This window comes from Magnolia sinica, chromosome 14 (assembly GCF_029962835.1).
Source record: "Magnolia sinica isolate HGM2019 chromosome 14, MsV1, whole genome shotgun sequence".
Classification (NCBI taxonomy): domain Eukaryota; kingdom Viridiplantae; phylum Streptophyta; class Magnoliopsida; order Magnoliales; family Magnoliaceae; genus Magnolia; species Magnolia sinica.
This window is the reverse complement of record NC_080586.1, coordinates 70,817,584-70,838,528: the sequence shown is the minus strand read 5'-3', so window position 1 is coordinate 70,838,528 and position 20,945 is coordinate 70,817,584. Positions and strand designations below refer to the sequence as shown.

The window sequence follows — 20,945 nt, the reverse complement described above, 5'->3', positions numbered from 1 at the left end:
CTGATCGCATACTGGATGGATGTGGAATCAGGTGCGACCAGGACAATTCCTGCCTCGGCACGCTTGGCATTGGATGACCTGTCTACATAGAGAACCCACCCTGATTCTGATACCGCCTTTTGATCACTTGGAGGAACAGGCGAAAGAGTCATCTCTACTTCAGCATTGATTCCTCCTTCGTTCGGGGTGGTGAATTCCGCAATGAATTTGGCCACGGCTTGGCCGTTAATTGCTGTCCTCAGTCGGAACTGGATGTCGAACTCCCCGAGTTCGATGGCCCACTTGGTTAATCGACCCGACACTTCGGGCCTTTGGAGGACTTATTTAAGGGGAGAATCGGTCAACACGACGACGGAATGGGCCTGGAAGTACGGACGCAACCTCCGAGCAGAGATGACGAGACAGTGCTGACTTTTCCAGAGCTGGATATCTCGTCTCGGTGGGCACCATGGCTTTACTCACATAATAAACAGGATCCTGCTTGCCTCCTACCTGTCTAATCAATATCGAGGTGACAACTGAGGCTGAGACCGCGAGATATAAGAACGGGCTCGCCTTCTTCAAGCTTAGACAGCAGGGGTGGCGAACCTAAATATTGCTTTAGTTGCTGAAAGGCCTGTTCACATTCCAACGTCCATTCTGCCTTCTTATGACCCTTCAACTGTTGACAGAAGGGAAGACATTTATCTGTGGCTCTGGATATGAATCGTCCGAGCGCGACTACTCGTTCAATGAGGCATTGTATCTCCTTGACAGTCTGAGGTGAACTCATATCGAGGAGTGCTTTGATTTTGTCGGGGTTTGCTTCAATGCCCCTCTGGCTGACTTGAAACTCGAGGAATTTATCAGAGCCAACTTCGAAGGCGCACTTCGCGGGATTCAGCTTCATCTGGTATTCTCGGAGGATGGTGAAAGTTTCTCTGAGATCTGTCAAGTGATCGGACGCCTTGATGCTCTTCACAAGCATGTCATCGACGTACACTTCCATAATATGCCCGATCTGTTTGGCGAACATCTGATTCACCAGCCTTTGATATGTGGCCCCAGCGTTTTTCAGGCCAAATGGCATGACCCGGTAATAGTAAAGTCCCTTGTCAGTGACAAAGGTAGTCTTCTGCCTGTCTGGGGGATGCATCGCGATCTGGTTATACCTGGAGTAAGCGTCCAGGAAGAAGAGTAGTTCGTGCCCTGCTGTGCTGTCCACCAGCTGATTAATCCGAGGCAACGTGAAGCTATTCTTCGGACACGCCTTATTCAGATCCGAGTAATGTACGTAGGTCCGCCATTTCCCGTTGGCTATCTTGACGAGGACCACATTTGCGATTCAATCGGGATATTGCACCTCCTCTATGAAGCTGACGTCGAGCAGAATGGAGACTTCGTCGGCTATTGCTTCGTACCGCTCGGCATCGAACGATCTCCTCTTTTGTTTCGCGGGTTTGTGATCCGGATCCACATTTAGCTTGTGGACCATGATATCCGGAGAGATTCCGGGCATATCTTCATGCGACCATGCGAAGACATTTCTGTACTGTCGTAGGAAGGCTAGTATTTCGGACCACTACTCAGGATTCAACGATGTTTCGAGCTGAACAGTTCTGCTCGGGTCTGCCTCGTCGAGCAGTATTTTCTCCAGGTCTTCCACGGATGGGTCTCCCGCAGGTCCTCTAGGATCTAGAACGTTGACGATGAGTGCTTGCTTTACAGACCCTTTCTTTATTGCTATCGTGTAACATCTCCGAGCTTTGTGCCGGTCGCCTCAGAGGTAGCCTACGCCCTTGGCAGGGAATTTCATCATTAGGTGATAGGTGGAGACGACTGCCCTCATTGCATTGAGAGAATGTCTGCCCAGAATGACGTTGTGTACGGATGACACATTGACAACTAGGAAGTCCATCATGAGGGTGACTTGATGTTGTCCTTCTCCCGCAGTCATAGGGAGAGAGATGGCTCCCTCGGAGATCACCCTTTCTCCAGCAAAGCTGTGCAGGGGGGTCTTCACAAGTATGAGGCGTGATCTTGGAATCCCCATTCTTTCGAAAGCCTCGGAGTAGATTACATCTGCTGAGCTTCCGGTGTCGATCAGGATGCGGTACACCTTGTGGTTGGCTATGGTCATAGTGACTACTAGGGCGTCATCGTGCGGATGCTGGATTCCTCGCGTCTCGTCATCTGAGAAGGTCATATTGCACGGGCTGACCCGGAGTTCTTTGCTCGCCCGCTCAGTTATGTGGATTTAGTGTTTAGGATCAGACTTCCGAGAATGGGCTTTTCGAGCCCTGTTCGAATCTCATCCACCGGATGAGCCCCTAAAGATGGTGCGAATTTCGGCTGGCTCTTCCGTGGTGTTATTCGGCTGCTCTCGCTCTCGCTCTTCTTTCCGAGCGGTTCTTTCTTCCTTGGCATATCGGCGCAGTCCCCTACGAATAAGGGTCTTGATCTCATCCTTGAGATCCACGCAATCAGCTGTGTTGTGGCCGTGATCCCGATGGAAGCGGCAGTACTTGCGCTTGTCTCGATGATCGGGGTTAGCCTTCATACAGACAGGCCAATTCAAAAGTTTGTGCCCTCTGATGTCTAATAGAATTTGCTCGGTAGATGTATTGAGGGGGGGGTGTAGGAACGGAATTTTCCCTCTGGTTTTCTGCTTGGACAACAATCGCGAGGAGCGCGGTCATCTAGTCCTTTGCTGGATGGCTGAGATTCTTCGTTCCTTGGCCTCTTTCCCTTGCCAGTCGGCTCTGTCACTTGAACATTCTTGTGGGCGTTGGACAATTCCTCGGCATTAGTATACTTCTGAGCTCTGGCGATGAGGTCAGTTAACGTCTTTGGCGGATTCTTCCCAATAGAGAAGGTGAACCTTCCCTCTTTCAGACCACCGAACACGGCAGAGTGCCATCTTGTCGTGGAGGAGCATGACAGAGAGTGCCATCTTGTCGTCGTAGTCCTCCACTTGTAATACTTCCTCATTGAAGCGAGCGATGTAGTCCTTCAATGACTCCTTAGGCTCTTGCTTGATGGTGAACAGATGAGTATTCAGCTTCCGACTCTTCTTTCCACTTATGAACTGGGTAAGGAATAATCGGCTAAGTTCTGCGAAGGAACCAATGGAATTGAGTTTGAGCTGACGGTACCAACTCTTAGCGGACCCTGTGAGTGTGATTGAAACCCCCCTGCACATCATAGCGTCCGATGCTGTTTAGATTTGCATCCATGAACGATAAGCCTCCACATGCTCGGACGGGTCACCAGATTCAGAGTATTGGATAACGGGAGGTATCCGGAACCTTCGTGGCATCACCTCGCTCATGATTGCCGAGGTGAAGGAAGGCTTGGTCTCTTCCATCATTGCCTAAACGGCGGCGGGAACTGACGACGGCTACTGCTTCTTTTCTAGTGTCAGAATCTTATTGTTGAGTTCTGCAAACCGGGTCTCCCACGGATCTTTGTTTTCCGCCACCATCTCTTGTATGTTTTCTACTTCGGGAGTTCTCCTCCCCCTTCTTCTTTCTAACTCATGTCGGAGATCCGTTGGTGACAGGGCCGAGGTGACCGAGGCATTCGTCGGAACTCGAGTTGCCGTGTTCCGAGCCTGAACTCGGATTTGAGTCGGGGGAGGGTTCTGAATGGAAACTGGCGCCCGAGCGGGTTGGCGTTGAGGCCCCTCAGGTCTCATACTCCTCGGCGCGGAGTGTGCTTCCACAACCGGACTAATCGGCTCAGGAACAGGGTTTTCCTGAGCAGGATGCGGTTGCGGCTTCTGTCGCTACTTCATCTAGTTGATTTCGTCACGTAAGGCTTGTAACTCGTTTTGCATAGCATGATACTTGCTTCTCCGATTGCGAGAACGCTGGGAAGGCCCTGGGGCTGATTTGGCGTGAAGTAGCGAAGAGGAACATGTCTGATCATTTTGCTCCGGTTCCGCAGCTGCTACTTTCTTCTTTCCTCTTGCCATTATGCTTAAGAATAGGAACCTGACCTTTCATATCAGGTTCCCACAAATGGCGCCAAAAAATGTTGAGATCAAAATCTGGACCTCCCTCCACTCGGTATGGCGAACCTCTAGTGAACCCTAGTCCTGCACAGAGAGTGAGCAAAGGAGACCCTGGCTAAGCCGGGGGACCCTCCAATGCCTAAATCAGGTCACGGGAATTTGGGTCTAAGTTGATAGTAGAGAGAGGGTTTGAGACATTGTGTACCTATATCAATGGGGTCCCCTGGTATTTATACCTGTGGGTTGGATGATCTGTGTCCGTTAATCTCGGCAAGATTCGCTCAATCAGTGGGATATTGCGATCGTGGAGATTTCGACTGTAATCCAGAGATTATGTAGCGTATCGTGTCTTAGAGGAGTGTATCTGCGGGCGGGATATCCGGTCATGTCCGCGTAAGGCAGTTTCTTAGTTAGGCGCCCGGAACGTACAGCCTCGACCTCGGATCTAAGTTAGGACCCAAGGTACTCCCGACCCCAAGCCTCTGACCTTGACTAGTGAATAGATATGACCCCTTTGTCGAGTTACCAAAGGAGACGGCTAGAGGCCGAGGTAGGCTTCGGCTTGGACTGAGGGTGGACCCGGCCCCCTTTTTCATCAATCATACACCTCCGAGGTCTCTTCTCCAGACTTTGAGGTAGGTAGCGGACTTGATTCGTTGAGTCGGATTTCCCTATAACAGTTGTGATGTTAGTTTTCTGATAATTTTGATTCATGATGGGAAGGTGTTCTTTTGGAATGCTAAGTGGGGTGAATTTTGATTTGGTGTAACTTAGGTTCTTTTACATGATTACATCTGGGTTTTGATTTATGTTGAGGCTGAATCCAAGTGGATGTTTGTTTATTATTTTGCAATGGATGTTATTTATGATCATCGAATGATCTTTACTTTTTCTTTACTTTTTTTTTTTCTTTTTCCATTCTGGTTGCATTCAATTTTCGTTGACCTGGTTTTTGAGTTGTTAGATATAGTTCCATATTCTTTGGGCCTTCCATGCATTTTATTAATAACAAAAGCTAGATTTTATGGTTATTATAGTCTAGGAGGATATAGCGGGTTGTTTTTCTTATGAAATATCCATGTCCCTTAGTAGGATAGACAACTCTGATGGCACTATTAACCATTGAATTGTTCTAGTCTACTTTTCATTAAAAAAAAAAAAAAAAAACCCTAGTCTTAGTGAATACATTGCTGAGGTGATGAGACTGATTCTTGGATTTGTATTCTCCTTTGAGTCTTTTGTTACTCATGGTTTTTAGACTTGGCAACTTGGATTGACTCATTCAGTCTGGGGGTGGGGGGTGTGGGCGGCGGGTATTGGCCCAACTCGGGGTGGGAGGGAACTCGTGGTATCGAACCAGATCGGGTAAGTACTGACTCCAAGTCGACTCGGACGAGTTGTATTGACTCGTCCAAGTCTTAAAACCATGGTATTGCCGCAATATCAATGGTGGGAGGGTTTTCATATGCTAGAATGAATCTAAGTGTCTGATTCTTGATGTTTATCTCAAATCCTCAACAGTCACTTCAATATAGCAATGGATCTCTCATATTGTTGTGTGTTGCATTCAAAGGCAGTCTAACTTGGGAGTTTTATCAAAATACATATTGAACTGTACATATTTGGGGAGTTTTCCTTCGAGAGAGGTGTTTCATTTTGCAGAATAAATTCCCAACCAGCATTTTTGTTTGGTTTCTTAAATTTTTTTTAGCCGTTAATTTCATCTACCCAAAAATCAATCAATCTTCCTTATGACCATCGCTCTTCCCTTATTAAAAACACTTTCTTTTATTGACATGTGTGCCGCCTGAATTCTACTTCTCTACAGGGTGATTCCTTGTCGACGTTCCCGGCCTGCTGCTTATAGGCTTTATATGGAGCTTCTTAAGAGGCACGCCTTTTCATTTGCGTATCAAATTACTGGACCAAACAATCAAAAGTAAGATATTTTTTTATTCGCCTGTGAGAAGAAACGAATAATCTGTGGTCCACTGTCACCATATTATATAATTTGGCTTTGCCTTTTGTATTCCACAATATGTCACATGTTGCAGTTAATATGTTTGCCGTTTAGTTATTTATGGTGCAGTGTATTCTAACATGATCACACACACACGGGGGGGGGGTGGGTCAGAAAGCCGGAAACAGCCCATTATTAAGGAAGCAAATTTAGTTAGTGACGGGGTTCAAAAGCCTGAAAGTAGGGCAAGAGAAAAACCTCAAAGAACTTGGGTTGGGGTGGTGAGAAGGAATTTGGACCATTCACTACTGATTGATAGAGCCTTAGCTGACTCCAGTTAGTTTGGGATGAGGCTTACATGATGATGATGAGATCTCTGGATGGGAGTGATTCGTAAAACAGGATTCTTGGAGCTGGCTCCAAATAGCTCGGACAAGGCTGGGATGATGTTCTTGTCTCAACTATTTGTGATTGGCTTTAAGAATCATGTTTCACCCATTGCAAGACTCAAAATGGGAATTTTCATGAATGATTGGCAAAAGGTTGGCTGCTCACCTGATTTCAATTCTCCTTCCTCCTTACCAAGCATGGGACCAGCTAGTTGCTACCGGATGGAGTTTCTAGCAACGCAAGTAGGGGAACCCAATGGAGATCATGATGGCATACGTACGTGCAGATATATGCATGCATGCACACAACAAAGTGCCCATTTCAATAAAGATATCCTTTAAATATTGTCAAAGTTTCATTTCATTGTGGCTTTTCTGTACTGGTTGATTATTGTGTTTGCATTGTAGTGGTTCTTTTATCCACAGGTCTTGTCTCTGGCATTTTAAATGAAAGCTGTTACTTATGGCTATTTCTCTGGAAAGAACTGTACCATTTTCTGACTGTTTGTGCTATGCAGGATAATCACATCTGTGGGTGATGTTCTCAATCTTTCCCAGATATTCGGCGTTCAAGCATGTGAGCCAGGGGTGCTAGTAGTTGAATTTGTTTTTTCCATTATATGGCAGTTGCTCGATGCAACATTAGATGATGAAGGGCTGCTGGAATTGATCCCTGAAAAGAAGTCCAGATGGCCCACTAGGCCCCAAGATATGGAAATAGACGGCGAAAATAATTTTGATGAGAAAAGAAGTGAAAATCATGATAAACTACAAAAAGTGAATATGGTGATGGCCATTGAACTTATTGGGCAATTTCTGCAACATAAAATAATTTCAAGACTTCTTTACTTGGCACGCCAAAACATGTAAGAGCTCATCCTCTGTTAATGAGTTCACTGTGCATATGTTTTATACTCTTTGGAAGTTATTTAACTTTCCATATTTACTTGGATAGAAGCTTGTTTGAATCTAATTTCCAGTATGAATATGAGTCGTGAAAGCTCATAGTTGGACCTTGGGATGCCCCAACCAGTCGTAAAACTCAATCCGATCTACCATTTAAAAGCCAACCCCAAATTGCTGGGATAAAGGCCAAGATTATGATGATAGTGATTCACTTGTTCAGTTTCTTAAGAGTTGGAACCCAAAAGTATCTTTATTGAAATGTCATTATTCTACAAGGATGAATTATAGGCAGCTGATCATCAGTTGGGTATGATGTCCTGATACCCCTAGTTAGGGATGGCAAGGCCCAGGAAAAGCAGTGCTGTAGGCTAGGGCTTGGGCCCCTAAATTTGGTCTGAGGACTTCGCCCGAGCTTCAAATCTAGACCCATTGTTTGGGCTAATGATGAATGGCCCAGTCTGGCCCATAAGCCTGGTCCAATCATCAATTAGGCAACCATTATACAAAAGGAATGGACGGTTTAAGAATACTCTTCAGCGGTTCTGATTTGATGTACATGTGTAGTTTAAAGGCACTCTTCAATAAGTAGTTATATTTCAATGATCAAAGTCAATTATACCGATGAGGCTCATCATGGATGGATGAGATACCGCTAAATGGATAGATGAGATACCACTAAAAATTCTTAGGAGTTTCAACACCCGGTCAAGGGTTCGAGTATCCATAGGTGGTGAAATTCCACTATGGCGTGAGTGTGTGGGGGTGTGTAAAAAAAAAGAAGAAAAAAGATGAGATACCACTAAAAATTCTTAAATTGGATTCATTTAAAACCCTTAATCATTTCATTTTTTTTTCCCTTAAAGGGCTGACCCTGGCCTAGCCCGGCCCGATAGGGCCAGAGCCAGGGCCCTTGTAGACCAATTGAAGCTAGGTCTGGGTTAGTGCCAACTCTTATTGGGCCCTAGCCCAGCCAGTCGCCACTCCTACCCTACTTTGTAGAGGTGGGTCCTGAGGTTTAGTAATCTAGATGGTTGATTTATCGTGGTTCACAGTGGAAAGCCTCAACAGTCTTCCACATTGCAAGATCCTAGACAGCCAATCTTTTGGCCTTTTTTTTGTTCTTCAGGCTGCTGCTTTTTTTAATTTTATTTTCTGCTGTCTATTTGTAGGTTACTAATCAAAGCTAGGATCTTCCTTTCTAGGAGAAATCAAGCCTTCTCGTTGTTCAAAATCTTGTCTCTGAGTAGGCATCAATTTAGCTGATTATCATGCATCTTTATTGCACTTATGTAGCATGCATTAATAGCTAGCCCGAATGATCTTCCCATATTGAGAGAAGTGGCAGTCTATGATCCTTGAGTTTGTACCATGTACAAGTGGGGATCAGGGACCAGTGATCAAGACCTTTGATATGATGGTCCTCAAAGTGGAAGGACTCCCCGAAAATACCCTCACGGAACTATCCTAACCCTTCAACTGGAAGCCTCCAAGGCAATTAGAATGGGATTACATAAAGCGTCTACGTTCAATAGATAAAAGACCAAGAATTATATGGTCATGATTAGTGTTTTAAATAGTAGTAGCGTGTTGTGTAGCGTTCAACCCTTTGTAGTGTATGGCATGTTTTTAAAAATAGGAAAATTATGATAAATAGTAAGAAAAAATGAAAATAAAATGCCTAAAAGATGATTCATTTTTACCAAGTATAAACATGTTTAAATAAGTTATTAATTATCATTTGTCAAAAGCCAATCCATATATATAAACCAAATCAAATCATTATCACATCAACAACTTTCTAAGCAAATCACTTTAATTAATAATGTCTAATTGAAACCACAAGTCACAAGAATGAAAAGAAATTAAAATCCCATAGGTTGAGAGTATTGAGTACAAAATACAAAATACAATTATTATTTATAAACAAAACGTAGCATGCGCTATGATGCTACATACGCTACACATACTCTACGACCCCTGTTGCATACACTATGGGGGATTTATGCTATTTGCTAACGCTATGCAGCATCGTAGCTATGCTACGCTACACTATAGACACTATTCAAAACATTGGTCATGATCTTCCAATCGGGGAGATTTGGGGGATCTCCCATAATATCCACGGTTTCCTTCACCAATCAATAGGCCACAGTTGTATAAATTCTAGGTCAAGGACACCGCTTATCCTTGGCTTGAGCATCATATGGTTCCTCTTGAGAGAATGTGCTTAGCGAACCTCATTAGAACCTTTAGAATTTAGAGTATTTGAACTTATCCTGGCTGCATTTCAGGCCATCGCATTGGGGAGCCTTCATGCAGCGCTTACGATTGCTTGCCTCAAACTCATCAGCATTGAGGAATTCGACTATATCTCCAGAGAACCTGCTGCAGCTGTCATCATCATATGTGCCTAAACACTTCGGACCAGAATGCAGGTTGAGTCAGTACAAAGAACACCGTTCAGTTATTGCTTCCGGTTCTTTGGCATATTTTGCCGGTCACTATTATGGAGTTAATCGTTCTGCGCTTTGGATTCCTTTAGATATGTTTCTTGAAGATTGTATGGATTACACACAAGTGGCAGCATTGGGTGCCATTGAGATTCTCACTGGTAATGAATGATAACATCCCTAGAGGCACCAACATAACATTATCTCATTTCCTCAACTTGTCCATGTTGTAGTGTGAGTTTTGCAAGCACGCACATATCTCTACACGTGGGCGGGCGGACATGCCAAACCTGGATGTGCTTGGGACACCCAAGAAATGCATCATGCTGGTCCCACTGTGCAGATGATCTGATTAAAATGTCAGGCTGGTTCTTTCATCAGGTGATGGCTGCAAAAGTACGAATAGTTTATGAAATAAGTGCCAGTGGGCCACGTTCAATGTACAAATATGGGTTGCCTGATAAGCTGACCACCCTGATTTTGGGGCCAGGACATTTAAATGGTGGGGCCTGCCTGATACATAGCTCAGATGTTTACCACACACGGCCACATGTTGAGGTGCACGTGGCCTTTAATAGTCCCTGATCAGGATATGAGTATAGTTCTGTTCCTCCGTCTCATGTTGTTGGATTAATCGGTTTTACAGGTTTGATAAAGGCTCTTCACACGATTAATGGGACCAACTGGCACGATTCTTTCTTAGGTACTTGGATGGCAGCTCTCCGGCTTGTTCAGAGGGTAGGGAACTGTTGCAAGTGGATATGCTTGTGTGTGTGTGTGTGTGTGTGTGTGAGAACCAAGACTTGAATTACTTTGATGAGGGATTATAGGGATTCCTGAGATCAACTGTCATACAGTTAGGATTTAGTACAACTAAGATCCAAATCATTGACCTGATGGGCCACGCCATACTTTGTGGGTGCCTAGAAATCTCCTGGATGAGAAGATGATAACCCTTTAGTTGGTGGCCTGCAAATTGACTGCTAAATAATTATCAGACAGTTACGATTTACCAATCGGGAGGATTTTGGAGCATGGACACCATACCCTTTTGAACGTACTTTTTAATAAAATTGGTTCCCGAGTCATTTACTCCCCAATAAAACATTTCCCTCCCCCCCCAAATGTCTTCTCCCTTCGACACTGAAATCAACACATACATATCTAACATGGGACTTTCCTCATCTACTGTAGGACCCATCAGATTAATAGTCTAGATCACCAAGACATGTCCTCTTTGTACAGACTACTTCGTCAGGACATGAACGCATCATTGTGCATCACGGCCCTACAATACCTCTAGTTTGGTTTTCAAGAAACATACTCTAATTTCTGTTCATTGCCCATCGTGTGTAGGCAAGGGATCCATGTAGCTTGCCTCGACAGAAACTCATGCCTCTTACTATCAATTGCAACACTTTCCACAATCCTATGCTACCCCTAGCTTGATCTTCAAGAAACATTTGCTGATTTCCTTTTTTTTTTTCCATCATGTGTAGGAAAGGGATCCAATTGAGGGTCCTGTACCTCGCCTTGACACTCGCTTATGCCTTTTACTATCTATCACAACACTTTCAATTGCTAATATTATCGAGGAAGAGGAAGCTGAACTCATTGAGGAAATGGAGCGTGGTGCCACCAACCAATGGAAAGAGAAACAGGTGGTGGGGAAGCGCCGTAAGGATTTGGTCTCCAGCTTACAAGCTCTGGGTGATTACGGGAGCTTGTTAACTCCTCCACAATCTGTTATTTCTGTAGCCAATCAGGCGGCTGCTAAAGCGATGTCGTTTGTTCCGGGCGTTTCAGTTGGGAGCGGATACTATGAGTGTATTAGTATGAATGACATGCCAATGAACTGTTGTAAGCTACATTCTTCGTTTTTTGCAATGACTGATTCTTTGGGAGTTTCCAGCATTTCTGTCTTTTTTCTTTTTCTGTTATAATCTTAAGCCTCATCTGTTTTCCTCCATCTCTTAAAATGATGGGACTCCACTATATCGAAATTTCTGTACATTTGTTGGTGGCCATGAATTGGACATTTAGAAATGAAATGGTAACTCTCCAAATGCCTAGCTTCTTTTTCAATTGATAAAAATTCAACTGCTGATATCAAGTGGTTAAGATCATCCTATGAGTGTGCATGGATGGGATCATTCAATAAGTGAGATCTTTGGGTTTGATCCCATCCACCATGGGGCGAATGATTTGGGCAAGCTAGATCTATGTACATGTATACCATGTGGTAGTGGAAGTCTCTGCTATTTAATGAATGTCCATCCGGTGTGATGTATACCCCATATTCTCCTAGGAACCAGTACTCATGAGAACCCTTTGAGAACTCTATCCCATGTGGTGTATATGCAATCTAGGTGATGCAGGACAATTAACCACTTGCTCTAAAAGCTCGAACTGTTAGAGTATGACGAATTAATCCTTTTATCTCATAGCCCAGGTCCCACATCACATGGGTTAGGACCTCGGCCGACCCCTTCGTGGGCCCCAAATCACATGGGCTGCCCACCCTGAGTGTGTCCCCGCATCCCATGGGCTACCCCACTCAAGCCAGGTGTGAAATGCGCATTAATCACCCCCAGTGAGGAGTCTCGAACACGAGATCTCCCCCGTGGGCTTAATGCGCATTTCACATTGGGCTCGAGTGGGGTAGCCCGTGGGATGCGAGGACACACTCGGGGTGGGCAGCCCATGTGATTTGGAGCCTACGAAGGGGGTCGGCCGAGGTCCTAACCCATGCGATGTGGGGCTTGGGCTATGAGATAAAATGATTAATTCGCCATGCTCTAACAGTTCGAGCTTTTAGAGCAAGTAGTTAATTGTCCTGCATCAAATTGGTATCAGAGAGGGAGGTCTCGTTTTCGAGACTCCTCACCGAGGGTGATTAATGCAGGGGCACACTTGGGGTGGGCAGGGCCCACGGGGGAGGTCTCGTGTTCGAGACTCTTCACCGGAGGTGATTAATGTGCGTTTCACACCGGGCTCGAGTGAGGTAGCCTGTGGGATGCGGGGACACACTTGGGGTAGGCGGCCCGTGTGAGGCAGTACCCATGTGATTTGGGGCCTACGAGGGGGGTTTGGCCCAGGTCCTAACCCATGAGATGTGGAGCTTGGGCTATGAGATAAATGGATTAATTCGCCATGCTCTAACAGTTCGAGCTTTTAGAGCAATGGTTAATTGTCCTGCATCACTAGGCCATACAAACCCTTCATTTGACTTGGATGAGGTGGCAAAAAACCATGTTGTTTTTGCAACTTATGGGGGCCCTAGTGAAAGTCGGAGTGAGTGTCCCCTCCCACTTTGCTGTGGGCCAACTGATTTTTGGATCACGCTGATTTGTGGGCCCTTGGGGTTTCACGAGGTGATGCGTCTTGTGACTGAATTGGATGTCGTGCACACATCACATGGGATGAGTTCTCAAAGGCTTCTCATGATAACTAGTTCCTAGGAGAAACTCTATATCCTTTTCATCTGTTGCATATTTGCAAACATTCTTAATCATCGACATCTCCTCGCAGCTGGAAATATGCGGCATCTGATTGTTGAGGCTTGTATTGCACGAAACCTATTGGACACATCAGCTTATTTTTGGCCAGGCTATGTCAATAGACGCAACCAGATACCCCACGGCATGCCTGGCCAAGTGCCTGTTTGGTCTACGTTGAAGAAGCCGTTAACCCCATCAATGATTAACGCCTTGGTGACAACTCCTGCTTCCAGGTATGCGGGTTAGCCTACGGTCCATGAGTATGCTTAAATTGTGTAAGTTAATGCTTTTTGAGAATCTTCAGATATTCCAGCTTGTGAAATAAATATTATGGTTTCCATATATTAGCTGGTTGGCTAAACTATATGTGCATCTTCCACCATATTTTCAACGGCAATGGTTCATTCATCGTTCATGCGAGATAAACATAAGCCAATCCAGACCATCCGAATCATGGGTCCACTTTGGATGGAGCATGTCCCAATAATCACACTGATTTGATGGTCCAAACCATAGTGACAAATGTTGTTCTCGGGAGTTTTTTCTGACGTTTTTCTTGGGATATTAGTGGGAAAATCTCGCTAAAAAATGTGATTGTAAATTAACAAACAATCTTAAAATTTAAATATATAATTATATAACAATTAGTTCAGATTTTAATAATTTTTGAGTTAATATTGGGGTAATTTCACAATAAAATCATGAAAATTAGAAGCTGCCGATATTTTTAACTCTCGTGATAATATCAAACTATTAGTGATATTTTTTACAGTGGTCTTAACCATCTATTGGTGGCCATCATGTGAACAGTTGATAAAATAGGTGCAATGGTCTAAATTCATTGGCCACTATCAGCTGTTTAATTTTGTTTGTTCTATGTAGTTTTAGGCTCTGCTCCTACAGCAGGGCTGATGATTTGCACAGTCTGAACTGATATACATGTATATGTCACATGTATGGTACACATGATGAATCACTGCCATTTAAGAAGTGGTTGGAACTGCTCATATTAAGTCTAGCCCATATGATTATGACCAGGTTGTTTCTTTCCAATGATGCAACATACAAAAGTTAAGGGTGTTGATTTTGCGCTTTTAACTTCTTGATGTTTTTCTTTAATACATTGGTTGTGAAATTAGATCGCCTGGTCTTCAGCTATATGATATTTCTTTCCTGAAGCCAGGTATATCAGATGCTCTTTTTGTAAATTTACCATCGGTAAAGCCACTGAATTAAGCTCATGGATTTGATGAAAGCTTAACAGAGCTCGAGAAAGTATTTGACATTGCAGTCAACGGGTCGGATGATGAGAAGGCATCTGCAGCTACCATTCTTTGCGGTGCCTCTCTGCTTCGAGGTTGGAATATTCAGGTTGGTATTGCTGTGAAATGCCATTCTGCGGTTCATCCCAATTTCTCTTCAAGAAATGTCTTCAAGAAATGCTAAGCTTAAAATTATGAGAGGAATTTGAAAGTAGCTTACATTTGTGGTACATCATGGTCATTCATTGGGTGGGGCCTAGTGTCAACATGCCCTGTTGCCAAAGAAGGCTGGTCCACTTATCAAGCGGGCCATGCATATTTGAGAAAAACGAACAGTTAGAAAGAATATGCCTGACAATGTGATATTCAATGTCCATGTGTGGCTCACCTAATGAGTTGGCCAGCATGTTTTTTTTTTGGCCATGGCATGTCCAAGATGACAAGTCCCAGATGTGTCCATGTGTTCCAGATTGGCACATCTTGTGCAAATTACCTTGTCAGGTTCAATCTATCGTCGTGCAAACAGCCTATGAATGTCTGGATCAAAGAGGGCATATGCACAAAATGACTGCTTGAACAGTTCCCATATATTTTTAATGCATCTGTGATATCCTCAGGAGTCCCCAGGGAATGCTAAGGGTATTTCCTTGAAGGGTTTTCCTTGTGGCTTGTAGCGCACATGCCAATGCAGAACAGGTGTCAGATCTGGGCATTCATCCAGTGGGCCAACCATGAAATGCTCTGGCCTGATTTAGGCTAGTCCATATATAGAACATGGACCATTTGTCCTTTTCTTTATAACTGTGCATTCTTTTCGTACATGTTTGACCTATGTGATGGGTGGACCAGCCTGATTTTTGGGCCATGCATGTCCATTATGGGGGCGCAAGAGATGAATGGCCGCGACATCACGTGTGCCATTTTGGCACTTGGCGTATGTGCCCTGAAGAAAACTTAGAACCATCTTTACATCTCTTTAGTCTCCGGAGTGTACTTCCGTGTTATCTGTGGTTATCCTGTCAATAGTAACTCTTGATCCATCAATTGCAGGAACATACAGTCCGTTTTGTCATGAAACTGCTCTCACTGCCTGTTCCTGCCGATTATTCTGGGACTGACAGCCATATGATAAGCAATGCTCCTTTGCTGAACAGTCTTCTTGTAGGAATTTCATCTGTTGATTCTGTTCAAATCTTTTCACTGCAAGGCCTGGTTGGTTCAATTTCCGCAACCATAATCCTGAAACATTTTTTTTCCCTTCATATATTTCTTTTGAGGTGCAACGAATTAGTGGGTTCTGATGCATCAGGGTGTGAAAAGTGTCCTGATGCGCCCGATCCATACGGACGGACCCATTGTTCTTTGATCCAAACTGTTAATCTGATGATCCTACAGTGCATTGGGGGCCCAAAAAATCTATCGTAGGAATCCAATCTTTTGGCTTTCTCCGGAGCATTGCTGTATTTTCTCTTAACCTTTCATTGGTAGGCTACTGATTGAAGGGTTAGGATCTTCCAATCTGGGAGATTTTGGGGGCATTCTCTATCCACATTATGGCCCATCAGATCAATGTCCAGATCCATCAGGTCCCAATAATTCCTTCCTGAGATATTCCATCCTAAGTGGTATCTATGTGCATTGATCTCCAGGTTCCAGAACTTGCAGGTGCATTGATGGCCATCTGTGAGGTTTTCGGGTCCTCTGTGCCCAATGTCTCTTGGACCCTCCCAACAGGAGAGGAGATCACCGCCCATTCTGTGTTCTCGAATGCATTCATTCTTCTGTTGAGGCTGTGGAAGTTCAATCATCCACCACTGGAGCATCACGTAATGGGAAATGGTGCTCCCGTTGGTTCTCAGCTAACACCTGAATACCTTCTACTTCTACGTAACTCTCAAGTCGCGTCCTCCAACAACACACCCAAGGACCGAAACAGCAGCAGGCGGCCGCCGAAGATAGCGACCTCAGCATCTATGAATCCCATCTTTGTTGACTCGTTTCCCAGGTTGAAAGTTTGGTACCGACAGCATCAAGCTTGTATAGCGTCGCCTCTCACCGGCCTTGTTCCCGGCACACCTGTTCATCAAATTGTAGATGGGCTTCTAAATATGATATTCCGGAAGATGAATAAAGGAAGCCAGTCTGTTACTTCGGGAAGCAGCGTGAGTAGTTCTTCGGGCCCCACAAGCGATGACGCATCGCTTCGACCCAAGTTGCCTGCATGGGACATTCTGGAAGCCGTTCCCTTTGTAGTTGATGCTGCTCTTACAGCCTGTTCTCATGGAAGACTGTCACCTCGTGAACTGGCTACAGGTTGGTTACGAATAGCATGGTCGGACCTGCATGTAGTGCTTTGATCTCATCTGCAACTTTTAAAAATCTCATTTTAGAGTGGATTTTGGATTCCCGCCAATGTTATTTAGACAGTGGGTGAGAATCATGCACCAACCCTTGGTGCACAATGTTTTCCTGATAAAAGAAAAAAAATATACAAATTTAAGAAGGTGAAAGGGTATTCATGGAAAACACTCCAACATGACATGCATGTACAAGATCCAGGCCATTCATCAGGTGGGGCCCTGTCATAACCTGCCTTTGCCAAAATGTCAGAGTACACCTGTCAGGTGGTCATTAGGAGGGAGTGAGGGAGACTATATTCAAATATATCCATATTGCTTGCCTGATGAGTGACCCCTCTCTGAGGATAGGGAGACTACATTCAAATTTATCCATATGGCTTGCCTGATGAGTGACTACTCTTGAGGATATTCATCATAAACATGTTCCAACATGACATACTTCTGCAAGATCCAGACTGTTTATCAGGTCAAGCCCTCCATGAAGTTGCCGTGGCCCAAATTTCAGACAAGTACACTCGTCAGGAAGAAAGAAAAATGCCAGCAGACTATATCTAACATGTCTTTATAACCCACCTAATGAATGATTCCCATGTTTTTTTTGCCTGGCTAGTTTATTTTCACACCTAATGAATGGTCTGTATTTTCTATTAAAAAGATCGAAAGTCAAGTGAGCTTCCTATAAAAGATCGAGCAAGACTTGCAAGTATTTGTACATCAATGGCTGACATTGCTTCAACTCTTTTGATCTTTGTATTATTTCAGGCCTTAAAGATCTCGCTGACTTCCTGCCTGCATCTTTAGCAACTATCGTGAGTTATTTCTCAGCTGAAGTAACACGTGGTGTTTGGAAGCCTGCTTTTATGAACGGGACTGATTGGCCGAGCCCTGCCGCAAATCTGTCCACAGTCGAAGAACATATCAAGAAGATCTTGGCTGCCACTGGTGTCATTGTTCCAAGCCTTTCCGCTGGTACTTTCTTATTACCTTGAGCCACTGTGTGAAATAATGGAAATGGCTAACAAAAAAGAAATTAAAAAAAAAGAGGGTATTATACAATATCTAGGCCCCGAGTTTGTCCAATACGCCCGGGTTAGAAAGTTTGTACAGGTGGGGCCCTGGGGTTCAGTGATCTGGGCCATAGATATAATGGTACTGGCCGTGGACGCCCATGCGGCCAGATCCCATCCATCGAGACTTGGTTTGGTTTCTTTCTCATTGTCCATCTATATTGGCTGGTCACATGTTAGGGAGAAATTTCCCTTGGGAACCTTTGCACAAATAGCTTCTGAGAACTTTTTCCCGCCTGATGTGTGCATGGCATTCAACGTGTCCATCAAATGCAGCACCTCACGAAACCCTTGGGTCCAAGAATCAGCCTGATCCAAAACTTGGGTGCGCCATAGCAAAGATAACAAGTTGGGAGGGGATGCCCACCTTTGATTTTCGCCAAGGCCTACTTGAGTCGAAAAACGGCCTGATTTTTTTCCTGACTCTCCATTCAAAATATACGAAGGGTCTATGTGGCCTGGATTGCCTTGCTCAACATGATGGTCAGCCCCCCAAACAAAAATCAAGGGTGGACATCCCCCTCCCAACTGTTTCCTTTGGCGCGGCCCACCTGAATCAGGGTTGGGCCTGATTTTTGTGCCTTATGCCTAACATGAGGTGACAACTGATGGTCGAAGTGGGTGTTACGTAAACATCGCGGTGAGCCAATTGCGATGGGATGGTTCTATTTGCGCACCAGTTCCAAGGAGAATTTCTCCAGTCTCCACCTAGAAAATTTTTGGTGCATGGGCCATCTAAAGTGGGCCCAATCATAATATGCCAACTGTTAGGATCACTGATAGAGCTGGGCATCGAGTCGAGTGGGACCAAGTTAGGGCTGACCTGACTTGATCCGATTTTGAAATAGACCTGACTCGAACTTGACCCGACTTGGTACTGAGTCTAGCATGCCTGACCCGATTTGAGTCCGGGTCTGGCCTGGAGTAATCCAGACCAAGTCTGACCCGGTCACAAGTACCGAGTCGGGTAGGGTGCAACGGGTATCCACGGGCTAAAATCACAACTCAAAAGCTAGATTGACTTGATGGAATTGCAACCTCTCCATCAACTCAAAACGTAGTTATTATTATTATTATTTTAAATATATATGTACGAGTTGAGTTTTGGATTGAGTCAAGTCAGTATCGAGTTGGATTTCGGATCGAATCAAGTCGAGTTACTAGGTGACTCGAACTCCACTCAGTTCGAGTTCAGATTGGACGAAGTCAACTCAATTCGTATGGATTCACCCACTCGGTTCGGATCGAGTTGGATCTAAACGAGTCAGACAAGTCCAGTTTGCCGAGTCGAGTCGAGTCGTCTCGTGCCCAGCTCTAATCACTGAGCCTTGAACCTTACTCCTGGGGTTGACCATTCTACTCGTTTTATTATCAATCATCAGCATCGGCATCGGCGTGGTAAGTCGTGGTTAACTAGTGCCCAGATCAGCCACATGACTTGCTGTGATTGCTTTTGATGGCAGGAGCAAGCTCCCCGGCCACGCTCCCATTGCCGCTGGCGGCCTTTGTGAGCCTCACAATAACATACAAGCTCGACAAAGGCTCTGAACGCTTCTTAAACCTGGCGGGTCCAGCCTTGGAGAGCCTCGCAGCAGGTTGCCCCTGGCCCAGTATGCCGATCGTTGCCTCCCTGTGGGCCCAGAAGGTGAAGCGCTGGAACGACTTTCTTACCTTCTCGGCATCCCGCACTGTATTTCAGCAGAATATTGATGCCGTCCTTCAGCTCCTCAAGAGCTGCTTCTCTGCCACCCTTGATCTTTCCCCTGCCCACATCTCGAGTAACGGCGGCGTCGGCGGCCTTCTCGGTCCTGGATTTGGGTCCCACTTCACCGGCGGGTTCTCGCCTGTCGAACCTGGGATTCTCTACCTACGGATCTACCGGTCGGTCAGAGACATTATGTTTGTAACGGAAAAGATTCTTGACCTTTTGATGCATTCGGTGAAAGTAATAGCTGCAGGCAGCGGGCCGCAGGGAGAGCAAGTGGATAAGCTGAAGAAGTCCAAGTTCGGGACAAAATACGGGCAGGTTTCTCTTGCTGCAGCGATGACGCGGGTGAAGCTGGTGGCCATGGTTGCGGCCTCGTTGCTGTGGCTGTCGGGCGGTTCCGGCCTGGTCCAGACACTTTTCCAAGAGACTATCCCGTCTTGGTTCCTGTCTGTGCACAGATCGGACCAGGAAGTTGGGGGTGGGATGGCCGCCACGCTGGGTGGGTATGCGCTCGCCTACTTTGCGGTGCTCTGTGGGGCGTTTGCTTGGAGCATGGACTCGGTGTCGGCCACCAAGCGGCGGCCGCGGATCATCAGGGCCCACACGGAGTTCCTGGCGGGGGCGATTGATGGGAAGATCACGCTCGGGTGTGAGTGGGCCACATGGCGGGCGTACGTGTCAGGGTTTGTGGGGCTGATGGTGGGGTGCATGCCGACATGGGTGGCGGACGTGGAGGTGGATGTGCTAAGGAGGCTGAGCAAGGGGCTGAGGCAATGGAATGAGGAGGAGCTTGCATTGGCTCTGTTGGTTGGCGGCGGCATTGGTGCATTGGGTGCAGCTGCCGAGCTGATAATTACAGGTAATTAGCGAGTTAATTACTAATTAGGAAAGGTGATTAGCTAACCCTTTTCTTCTTGCATTGTTTATGTTTCTCTCCATCAGTTTCTATACAACCAATGTATAATACCTGTTCAGTCAATCTGCCCATGGGTTCATTTTGGCCATTTGAGGACTTTTGGGATGCATTCATGTAGTATGGAAGTGAATCCGGTGGGCCGTGGTAGAGGCGGAACTGTATTTGATCATTGGAGAATCCTGAACGGTTCAGGCTGCGTGTTTTAGATCCAGGCCACTCATCACACAGTCGCCGACATTCGCCGACCCGAAAATCAGCAGGTTAAATGCTAAGTAGGCCATTGGTTTGTGTTTATTCTTTCCAGGTTTTCTGGTACAAGTTGGGGTTCTCCTGATGAGTGGGCCCCAATGAGTTTTGCGCCGGGGCCTGCTTGTGGCCACGTTTGCTCAATGAATGGCCTGTATCTGTCATACGTGTGCCATTTCAACATGTT

General features: G+C 45.4%; 1 protein-coding gene across 1 annotated transcript in view; it reads left to right on the top strand.

Moving 5' to 3' along the window:
- The window catches only part of LOC131226123 (mediator of RNA polymerase II transcription subunit 33A-like), a 28,475-nt gene extending 7,875 nt beyond the window's left edge, over positions 1 to 20,600 (top strand). The window contains exons 2-12 of the mRNA XM_058221827.1: positions 5,823 to 5,933; positions 6,862 to 7,209; positions 9,541 to 9,860; positions 10,346 to 10,437; positions 11,199 to 11,559; positions 13,231 to 13,432; positions 14,456 to 14,570; positions 15,512 to 15,673; positions 16,111 to 16,774; positions 17,584 to 17,790; positions 19,352 to 20,600. Coding sequence (XP_058077810.1) covers positions 5,823 to 5,933; positions 6,862 to 7,209; positions 9,541 to 9,860; positions 10,346 to 10,437; positions 11,199 to 11,559; positions 13,231 to 13,432; positions 14,456 to 14,570; positions 15,512 to 15,673; positions 16,111 to 16,774; positions 17,584 to 17,790; positions 19,352 to 20,463 — 3,694 coding nt within the window. The 3' untranslated portion in view covers positions 20,464 to 20,600. The remainder of the gene's footprint in view (positions 1 to 5,822; positions 5,934 to 6,861; positions 7,210 to 9,540; positions 9,861 to 10,345; positions 10,438 to 11,198; positions 11,560 to 13,230; positions 13,433 to 14,455; positions 14,571 to 15,511; positions 15,674 to 16,110; positions 16,775 to 17,583; positions 17,791 to 19,351) is intronic.
- Positions 20,601 to 20,945: the final 345 nt, after the last annotated feature.